This window comes from Eptesicus fuscus, chromosome 1 (genome assembly GCF_027574615.1).
Source record: "Eptesicus fuscus isolate TK198812 chromosome 1, DD_ASM_mEF_20220401, whole genome shotgun sequence".
In the NCBI taxonomy this organism is placed as follows: domain Eukaryota; kingdom Metazoa; phylum Chordata; class Mammalia; order Chiroptera; family Vespertilionidae; genus Eptesicus; species Eptesicus fuscus.
Window position 1 is genome coordinate 8,747,407 of NC_072473.1, and position 11,515 is coordinate 8,758,921.

General features: G+C 36.2%; 1 protein-coding gene across 1 annotated transcript in view; it reads left to right on the forward strand.

Annotated features, from left to right (window-relative positions):
• Positions 1-7,333, forward strand: part of REPS2 (RALBP1 associated Eps domain containing 2) — a 184,297-nt gene extending 176,964 nt beyond the window's left edge. Inside the window, exons 18-19 of the mRNA XM_054715568.1 lie at positions 2,281-2,386; positions 7,070-7,333. Of these exons, the coding sequence (XP_054571543.1) occupies positions 2,281-2,386; positions 7,070-7,138 (175 nt within the window). The 3' untranslated portion in view covers positions 7,139-7,333. The remainder of the gene's footprint in view (positions 1-2,280; positions 2,387-7,069) is intronic.
• Positions 7,334-11,515: the final 4,182 nt, after the last annotated feature.

Here is an 11,515-nt window from a genome sequence, read left to right on the forward strand (position 1 = left end):
GCTCTTCTCCCGTTTTCTCCGATCGCGTTATCTCTTTTCATTCACCTCTTATCCTGTAATGGCTTCTCTTCTCTCACACTCCTCTTATCTCACGTGATCTCTTTTTCTCTCCTGTGCCCTCCTCATTTCGCATGATACTTTACCCTTCTCATGAACTCTTCTTGTGCCCTCTTCTCTTCTTGCGTGATCTCCTCTTGTCTCCCAACACTTCTCGTGTGATCTCTTTTTACCTCTTCTCCTGAGATCTCTTCTTGCTGATCTCTTCTCTTCTTCTCATGTGATTGCTTCTTTATCACCCATCATATCATATTTTTTATTTTGATTTGCAAGTGTTCACTGTTAGTATATGGAAATTATTTTGATTTTTGTATGTTAATCTATCCTGCAAATTCCTTTTTATCCATACTGAAATCACTTATTAGTTCTAGCGGATTTTGTAGATTCCTTGGGATTTTCTACATAGACCATCATGTCATCTGCAAATAGAGACAATTTTATTTCTTTTCAAGATGTGTAACTTAATACCGTTTCTCACACTATTGTGCTGGCTAGGATTTCTAATATTATCATGAAAATAGTGATGAAAGTAGAAATCTTGTCTTGGTCCTAATCTTTAGAGGGAAAACATTCAGGTTTTCATTAAGTATGATAGCTGTAGTTTTTAAAAAATATCTTTATTGTTGAAAGTATTATATATGCCCTCTTTTCCCCCACATTGACTTCTAGCCCTCCCCTGTCCCCTGTCCCCTGCCCCAGGCCCTCACCACCTATTGTCTGTGTCCATGGGTTATGCACATATGCATACAAGGTCTTTGGTTGATCTCTTCCCACCCACTTTCCTCCCCTGCCTTCTCTCTGAGATTCCACAGTCTGTTACATGCTTCTATGTCTCTGCATCTATTTCGTTCATCAATTTCTTTTGTCCATTTTTGGATTGCCACCTTCTCCACTATCCAGTCTGGGATCTATGAAGCAAAAACAACAACAACAACAACAACAAAAACAAACAAACACAAATTCCCAAGACACACAAATCAACAACAACAATTTACTGCAATGTATTTCCCTGGGTACTGAATTCCCTAGCCTTCTCCATTCCTCTTTTTGGAGTCATCTTATGTTTGTTTTCTACATTATGTCCAGGGTTTTAACTGTATGTATTTATTGGAAGGAATAGAGAGAAGTATATTATTTCCATCTTGTCCTGAAACCAGAAATCCAATCTATATATTTTAAAAAGTAGATTTTGAAGCCCCTTCCCTGCATATATATGGATGAAAAATTAATCTTCATATTTGTTGGGGAAAGGAGTATGCATGTCTTATACAGATTAGCGGAGTGGCTGGCATAGAGAATATTCTCAGTGAATATTAATCATATCACTACAGTGGTCACAATGCATATCAATTGAGTTTCTCTGGCCTAGAACCCATCTCCCAATGATTACAAATATTTTTTAGGGGAACTTGAATTGCCATTTTGCTCTGATATTCAATATTTCTTGCTGTGGAATATAAAGTTGTAGGTTATACAGCCATGTTGATTTATTATCCCAACTGTGGACAGTTTTGAGGGAGAAACAGGGTGCTAAGAATAATTAGGGCCGGACAAGCAGTGTAAGCAGAGACTGTAATGGACAAAGTGAGACATTTGGTCACCTTATTTATACCTATTGAATGAGTTTACTATTGACTTAATTTGGGAGCACAAGTATTGAAATAATTCTGTGTATTTCTCAAGTGCTACAGATATACATGCTGGTGTATGCACATGCACATGCTCACTCACACTCAGGCATTCATGTCTCATAATAAAGGAATAAAGGAGAGTTATGAGGATTGGTTAAATTAATGTAGGATCATTGCTAAAGAGAATGTTCTATTTTTACCTTCAGACTAGTCCACAGGGGCCACCTGCAGGTTTTTTAAAATGCCATTAATGCTTACACAAAAAGGGCATTGCAGTTAATATGGTTTGTCCAGAAGAAATACTTATTAAAATATCTTGGAATAAATGGAATGCAGAGTGTTTATAAAGGCCGATTCACAGCCTTTCTTCAAGTTATAAAATAGAAATTACTTCAGGTGTCAATAATTCATCCTGACAAATTTGTTTTATTTGGGGTGTGTCTGCCTGCCTGCTTGTGAACATATGATTTTATTTTTGGAGGCCTGTGACATTAGCCCCTTGTTAATTTAGCACTTTTCATGAATCAGAGAGTCTTGACAAGGGTCCAGACCTCTAAGTTTTATTTCGTTGAACTGTTTGTACTTTTTGTAGACAGTCTTCCAAACAGAAGAAGGCTATTCAAACTGCTATCCGCAAAAATAAAGAGGCAAATGCAGTGCTGGCCCGGTTGAACAGTGAACTCCAGCAGCAACTCAAGGTAAGGAAGGGGCTTTCTGATTTTGGATTACCATGCTTTTCACCTCGTTTTTTTAATTCTGTTTTGACCATTAACTGAGCATCTGGTTCCATTCCTGTTGGTAAGACTTGCTTCTTTGTTCTCAAACTCCTTTTGGAAGGCAGAGCATTGCTATATTTAAGTTTCATGGGTTGGTTCTTGAATACTTAGAGGAAGACTAGTAACTTTAATATGTAAGCTGCATATTGTGTTAGTTAAAAGGACAGGGAATCTATTACAAGGGCAGTTTGAAGCATTCATTATAGTCTGAAGCTTCTGGGTAAAAGCTTACTTGTTGGATCTACCCTGAATGATGCTATACTTATTTCAGTGGAGGAAGGTGGTCCTGATACTATCAAAGGCCAGCCCCTCTCCTGGTACCTTGGAAATGGCTCCTATCACCTTGTCAAGGACATTACCCCTGTTCTTATCATCTGTGTCCCTTCATTATTAATCTCCCCTGTATTAGTTTCACAGGGCTGCCACATCCAAGTACTACCAAGTGGGTGGTTTAAAAGAACAGAAATCTAGTCTCATAGTTCTGGAGGCTAAACGCCTGAAATCAAGGTGTCATCACAGCCAAGCTCGTTCTCGGAAGGCTCTAGGGGAGAACCCTGCCTTCTTCCTCCCAGTTTCTGGTGGTGGCTGGCAGTGCTTGGCGTTCCTTGGCTTACAGACGCATCACTCCGATTTCTGCCTCCACTCTCACAAGACCTTCTGTCTGTCTGTCTGTCTGTCTCTGTCCAAATTTCTCTTCTTATAGTGTCCTCTTCATATAAGGACACTGTTAACTGGATTAGGACCCAACCTAATCTAGCATAACCTCATTTAAATAAATTAAATAAGCAAAGATCCTTTATCCATATAAGACCATACTTACAGGTACTGGGGGTTAGGACTTACTAGTAAACATATATTCTCTACTGGCTCATTCCCGTCCATACATGAACATGCTCCCTTATCCCTCTTCAGCTGCTGCTGGTCTCTCTGGCCTCCTTCACAGACACTTTTCTTAGGAGTCCTTTCCATTTACTGTCTCTGCTTCCTCACCAACAGATTTCTCTCCCTTCACTTCAGTGTGGCTTCCTTCTCCTCCACTCCACTCCTCTTATGGCCAAATCCAACAGGCCCGTTTTAATATTATTTGACTTTTCCAAAGAATTCTACACAATTGGCCGCTCCCTCCTCTGAAGACACTTTTCTAAATGGCTTTTGGGAAACCAAACCTGGCACATTTTTTTTTCTACTTCATTGGTGCTTCCTCTTTAGCATTCTCTGTTGTCTATTCCTTTTTTTATTTCTCTTTTCTTAACCCCCTTGCCTTGATATTTTATTATGTACATTCTCAAGCATTCAAGAAAGTTGAAAGAATTATACAGTAAATACTTTTATAGCCACCACTTTGGTTCTGCCATTAACATTTTCCTATACTTGTTTTATCACTTATCCATTCCTTTATCTATTCCTCTATCTATAGTCCATCTCATTTTAACATATTTTCAAGTAAATTGAAGAGATCTGTACATGTGTCCTAAATATTCCAGCATGCATAGCATTAACTAGAGTTTAATATTTTTACAGGCATTTCTTATGATGTAAATTTTATATACAGTGAACACACAAATCTTGAGGGTACATTTGTTGAATTTTTAACAAATGCATACACACTTATAGAGCCCAAACCCCTATCAAGATTCAGAACACTCCCATCATCCCAGGAAGCTTCCTCTTGCTCCTTCCCGGTCAATTCCGACCCCACTCTTAACATGTACTTTTCTGTGAAACTTCTTTTACTTAATATTGGTTTTGAGGTTCATTTATACTGCTGTATGTGTCATTGCTGAGTAGTATTCTATTGAGTGAATATGCCACGATTTGGTTATGAATTCTCATATAATGGACACCTGAACTGTTTCAAGTTTTGAGCTATTTTGTATAAAACTGCATTTTGAATCAGTCTTTGTGTGCAAATACATTCTCACTTCTCTTGGGTAACTATTTAGGATTAGGATTTGTAGATTAGGTGGTGACAATATGTGATTAGTTTTATTAGAACTTCTAGAGTTTTTCCCAAGTGGCTAGAGCATTTTGTATTAACCCTCACTAATATAGCAGAGTTCCAATTGTTCTACATCCTCATCAACATTTAGTGTGTTACTCTTTTAGTTTTAGCCAGTCCTGTGGTGATGTCGTTTTAATTTCGCATCTTCTTGATGCTTATGTTGAGCACTTTTCTATGTGATTATTTACCTCTCATATATTTATGAAGTGCCCTTTCAAAATTTTGGCCCTTTTAAAAATTGAGTTTTTAGGGCTTTGTTTTATGAATGCTTTCTTCCAGCCTTTGTTTTACCTGTTCATTTTCTTAACCGTGTCTTTTCATGAACAGTAGTTTTAAATTTTGATAAAGTTTAATTTATCATTTTTCTCTTATAATTATTACTTTCTTCCTATATAAGGAAACTTTGCCTATATCTAAATTATGAAGATACTCTCTTATGTTTTTTTTCTAAAGGCTTTATTGTAATATGTTTATTAAACATTTGCTAAGAGGGTAGGACTTATGTTAAGTATTCTTATCACATACACAAAATAATAATAATAATAAATAAAGAGGGTGGGAGGAAACTTTTAGAGGTGATAGATATTTTTATGGCATAAACTGTAGTGATGGTTTCATGGATGTATAATTATCTCCAAACTCATCACATTGTATACATTAAATATGTACAACTTTTTTTTTGTATGACAGTCATACCTCAATAAAGTGGTTTTAAAAAGCAAATAGATCATGGGTATTATTCATCTTACATAACTGAAACTTTGTACCCTTTGAATAATACCTCCCAATTTCCCCTTTACTTTAGCCACTGGCAACCCCCATTCTATACTTTGGTTCTATGAGTTTGACTATTTTAGATTCCTCATGCTGTATACGTGATGTCATGTAGTGTTTTCCTTGTGTGTCTGGCTTATTTTCTTTAGCATATTGTCTTCCAGGTTCATTCATGTTGTCACAAATGACAGGATTCCCTTTATTTTATTTACTTATTTTTACATTTAAGTATAGTTGGTATACAATATTATATTAGTTTTAGGTGTACAATATAGTGTTTCAACATTTACTAGTATATATCTTATGAGGTGATCACCACACTAAGTCCAGTAATGATTTTTCTTTTTATAGGCTGAATAATCCATTGCATGTGTATACATTTTCTGTATCCATTCATTCATTATTGGACATTTAGGCTGATTCTGTGTCTTGGCTATTGTGAATAAAGCTGCAGTGAACATGGGAATATGGATATCTCTTTGAGAAACTGATTTTAGTTCCTTTAGATATATACCCAGAAGTGGGATTCCTGGATCATATGGTAGTTCTATTATTTTTTCAGCTTTATTGAGATATAATTGATGTGTAACATTGTGTAATTTTAAGGTGTACAACCTGTTGGTTTGATATACTTATATATTACAGTATGATTATCACAGTATTGTTAGTTAACAAATCCATCACCTCACATAATTTTCATTTCTTTTATGTGGTGAGAGCATTTAGGATTTACTCTCTTAGTAACTTTCAAGTATATAATATAACATTGTTAAGTATAGTTACTATACTGTACACTAGATCATCAGAACTTACACATCTTATGACTGAAATTTGTGCTCTTAACCAACAAATCCCCATTTATCCCATCCCTTAGCCCCTGGCAACCACCATTCTACTCTCTGTTTCTATGAATTTGGCTTTTTTAGATTCTACATATAAATGAGATCATACAGTATTTGTCTCTCTCTGTCTAATTTATTTCACTTAGCATAATGGATGCATGGTTTATCCATGTTGTCACAAATGGCAGGATTTTGTTCTTATTTGTGACTGAATAATATTTCATTGTATGATCTGTCTTGTTCTTTGCTGGTATGATCGCACCTACAGCAGAATCTGGCCAGTAGTAGATAGATCTCAGATTGTTAGATGGGTGGGTAGGAGGGTGGGTGAATAAATGCTAAGAATGCCTTTATGTGTCTCCCTCTCTCCCTGCCAATAAATATGTTTTAGGGCTGAAAAAATGAATTCCCAAATAGCATATTGCTGATCTTCTTTTCTGCCTTTCACCCAGAAGTCACACCTCAAGCCATATTTTGTGCAGCAGCCTAGATGAGACTTTGATAGAGGGCCATCCAAGTGCACTTTTTCATCCCTCAAATCTGACTGTGTATGGTGTTGGATTAGAAACAAGAGATTGAATAGAAGTTGAGTCCATGATGGATTCACCTCTCAGTATTAGAAGTCTACTTTTGCTTTTCTACTCACTTCCTAATCAATCTTTTAATGTTTAACATTATTCTCTACCAGTCACTGTTCCTGTTAAAACTGAAGGTGAGATTGAGGCTGTGGCAGGTGTGTGTGTGTGTCAGTCAGTTCCATTTCATCATCCTCAGAAAAAAGTTAAGAGATTACAAAATGTGAAGCTTCCTTTGACTAATCACCAGCTATAAACATGATACCTTCCAGTCCACCCGTCCTTGAGTCATACGGTACTTAAGTCTTTATGGGTCCAGTTATATTCCTTTTTAATATCTCATGAACTAAGGATGAACCCAGGAAATGACCCCTTTGCTTTTTTTCTCTTTTCTCTGCTTTATATAACTCAGGAGGTTCATCAAGAACGGATTGCATTGGAAAACCAATTGGAACAACTTCGTCCAGTCACCGTGTTGTGACCCCAAGATCCAAGTAATAGCGGGTGACCTTTTCTGCCAAGATCTTTCCTTTAACTGTTTCAAACCAACTACTTGTCATAGATGTCTGACTGTGTCAAAAGCTGTGAGCAGTGGAATAGAATCCATGTCACCTTTACTCTTATACTTGTGTACTTTACTGTGATGGAAATATATAACTGATTATCACACTTGAAATTGTAATTATCAGTGGAATTTCTCTCTCATTCTTCAGTACTTTCTTGAGATGTTAGATGTTGCTCCTTAGCAAAAATCAACCTTCTAGCAAATGACAATGTAGAGCATTATTTATTTAAAGAATTTATGATTTGTACAAGACCTTATAATCCAGTACATTTAGGATGCTTGTTTTACTTTTGTATGTATATCATGTACAGTAGGTTGGTTTCCTGAATAATTGGAATTCTAACTTTGGCATGATGATTATAAAACAAAAACTAAAATAAAACAAAAGCATCAGATTTAGATTGGCACTGTGCCCTCCACCACCATATGCCAAAAATTGCTTATCTAGTGCCATTTTGATTTTATCTAGCTATAAATAATACATAACTATTGTTTTCTACTGAATGTCAAAGACTTACTCGGTCTTTACACCTCTGTAAAGTGGAAGTTTTGTCAGTGATCTATTTAACTTGGCCCAGCTAGGCCATCAACCCAGATAACTCAGTCCTTTCATGTAAATTTTTAGGCAAGAGCAATGTGCTTTAACTGCTTCTCCTGATCATATTAAAATAGTTGCCAGATCTCTTACTTTTATCTTGCATGGGAAAACATATCTGTAAATGCATGAATTTGCAAACTACCCATTAAATATGAAAGGCTGATGAGACTGTTTGGATTGATAAACATTTGTTGTTTGAACCCAGGTGTTCAAACTGGGGAAGAAGAGGGAAAATGGTTGTTACTAGCTATTCAACAATCTCTGGTAATTATTTTTGTCTTTGTTATTGTAACCTGGATTATGAGTATATTGGATGTGAAGAAATAATGAAAGGAAGCCAATTCCGACACTGGATATATAAGTATTGGGTTCTGTGTGAAGCATACTCTTGGGAAGTGATTGGTTTATGTGTAGTACAGAAGGGCCCAACTGACTCCAGTGTTAGTGAGATAAAACAGTGAGCTCAAATTGCAGAAGCCAGTATCCTATAGAAATTCTGATAACTGTTGCTTCACCTGAAAACTCAAGTTGAAAATGGCAATTGACCAACCCTCACAGAGATCAGGACACATCAGCTTTAATATCACTTTGAGAGACTGATGGCAAGAAAAGCTATCTCTTATGCATTTTGCTACTTTACACATTCTTAGAATAGAGGGGTGGGGTGTGCTTAGGGTCCTTTATGAAGTGATTTGGATAGGTTTATAGCATATGAGAGTGTCTGACTTCAAAAGAGTTGACAGCTTTTAGAAAAGTAGGAGTTTATTTAACGTTTCCTTATTCCATTGTCAAGCTTTATCAATGGCTTAATGACAGAAATAAGGCTTAAACAGATGATGTTTTTCCAAAGAAAAACAAATTGTTGATTTTGTTCTGTGCATATTAAAGGTTTTTCAATTGGCTTGATTTTAAAAATCAGAAATCTTGAACGCTTTCTCTATTTCATACACTTTTCCTTCCCCTTTGGCTACCCTTTTGGTCCCTGTAGAAAGGGTTCAGAATCAGTTTAAACCCTTCCTAAGGTCATGAATGGGTCAGTGCAAAGTTAACCTCTTTTCCCATGTTCTCAGTTCTGGGGACTGCAACAAATTTTATCAACAGTGTCCTTGTTGCAGACATTTTATAGCATGTTTGCCTTTTGTTACATTAAATCCAGGAAAGAATAGCCTATGCACTTTATCCCGTAATCTTCCAGTATATACACATTCACTCGAGATAGCACTTCATATCCATTAAGCAGACATATAAACCAAGAAATGTTATACGATGTACTTTTTAAAAATATTGACATTTCCCCCCATCAAGCCAGTGACAGAGTAAGCCAAATTAGGTTGGGATTTTGTTTAGTTGGTTTGGTTTTCATTAAGGTAAAAAACTTGCATCAGACAATCAAAGCTCCATGAGTTGCATAGCCTCACCAATATTTTAAGATAGACATTGCATTAAAGCACATACCAATAATATCTATACCCAGTTTTCTTGACTGGACTTTTAGTGACCTCAGTTTATTAGTTGTTTAGAAGTGGATTTTTAGAAAATGATTAAACACAAACACATAGATGCACATACACTTACACACATTATTATCACCTAACTAGTGCTCATTCTTTCTCTGTTTTCTTAGGATGTACACTTTCAATTTAGAATTATAACTCCCGATAATGTTTCTGTGAGCCTTTAATGTGATTTATAAGAAGACTGAGCTATTTAAATCATTATTATACCTCTTCTATAAAACTGCTCCAAAATTAGACCTGCTTGTTGGGCAGAGTTCTGTGGAGAGAAGGCCATGTTGCCCGCATCTGTGGGGATTTAATAACTTTGTTGGTAAGTGGTGGTCCTTCATAGATGTCCCATAGTCCCAAGGATGGAAGTACAGTAGGAGTTGATAGTGGGCCTATTGGATACCTTAGTGTCTCTTGTATATGGCATATTGCTTTTGCCACCTCCCTATCCAGTAGACATAGAGCAAAACCAAAAGGTAGATCTGGAATGGAGGCACGTGTTGTCATCAATGCAGATATTTGCTTTAATTGGAAAGATTAAACTGCTTTATTAATATTAGAGAAGTGCTTTGGGCCTGATTGGGAGAGGAGGCAGTTTAGCTGGAAGCTATGCCCATTTTACTGTCATTAGAGAATTAAGATGTCTGACCTCTGAGGACCTGTACCCATCTCTTGCTGTTTGCTTAGGTAATTCAATGCCCTGAGAAACCACAGTTCCTAGCCCAAGGATCCATAGAATTAGTGGCAGAATTGGGATGCCCACCTGATTTATGGATTCTAAGTTAACTCCTTGAGCCTCTAGCAATATTAAAAACAGATTAGAAGGTTTCTTCTATTTACCTTGTTGAATTTTATTTACTTAATCTTAAAATATTAAAACATGTTTTAATGAATATTAGTTCTAGATGTTTCTCATGGATTGAAGCAAAAAGAATATGAAGGGAAAGAATATGATTAACTATTTGTTCTTTTGAACACCTCACCTTTCATGATGCAATAAGTTACTATGAGTTTTTTTGGCAGAACTTTTGAGAGCTGTTGCTTTGAATGGATTCCATTCCTGTATTCCTTATGGGAGTTTGTTTTTAAATAGACCAGAAATGAACTCAATATGTAGTAAGTTAGTTTTCTTCAGTATATCTTTTGTTACTTGGTTGCAAATGTTCAATTTCAGCATAGGGTGAGTAATCAAAAACATGAGTTTCCCTTTGATTTATACCAATGTCTAAACTATCATAAAGCATCCTTCTCTTCATATGTGACTTGATTCTATAGTCCGTTTCTAAATGATATTGTCTATTTCTTAAATGATCTCACACTCATGGTAATAATAGATGTGTATTCAGAAGATCAATAAGAAAGTAATCGGGAATGGATGTGTGTTTTTTGCAGTTAAGGCAAGCTCTTGCAAATGCCTTCTAAGCAGTAGTTTGAAAATCTCAATTATAGTATAACACCTTAGAGCTAAAAACATTTGTTCAACACAAGCTAGAATCACACCTCTTGGCTAGATATCACCAAGGGAAATGTGATTCTAAACATATAAAAAAAGATTTTCAAATATCTTAGCAACCAGGTCTTTCCATATTGACAAGTAGGACTCAGTAGGTTGTAGCTTGAAAATTATGAATGTGTGAACAAAATGAAATATCAGTTGAGAGGCCTTTTTTGTTTTTAGTTAAATAGAACAGTACTAACTTTGGTTTCTCTTTCCAACTGGTTTATTTTGTTTTAAGTGTACATTTTTAAAACTCTAATCAAAGGATTACTTGAATTTACACTTCAGTTATTGGTGTTCTTGTCATGATTTTTTTTTTTGTACCATGACTTAGTGTGGAACAAAGTAGACATTGGAGTTTTTGGAGTCCTGAGCTGGCATATCTTGCTTCTGTTTTGGCACAGGCTAAGGGGAGCTGCCCACCAATGCCAACAGATAAGTCATTAATGGATATTTGAGTGTGAGACTTACTCTGTGAGCCACCCTACTTTGCTTGTTTGTGTTGAGAAATGCATCTAGTTATGTGACCCTCCCAAGAGCAACTATAAGAACAGCAGACATAGAGGGCCAGACTTTAAAAGCAATACAAGCAGATTCTAAGAGCTGAGTCCCTCCTCAAAAATAGGCTTTCAGAGGCTGACTTACAAGTGTTCCTTGAAACATCAGTCTGTTAATGTGAGCAAGACATTCCA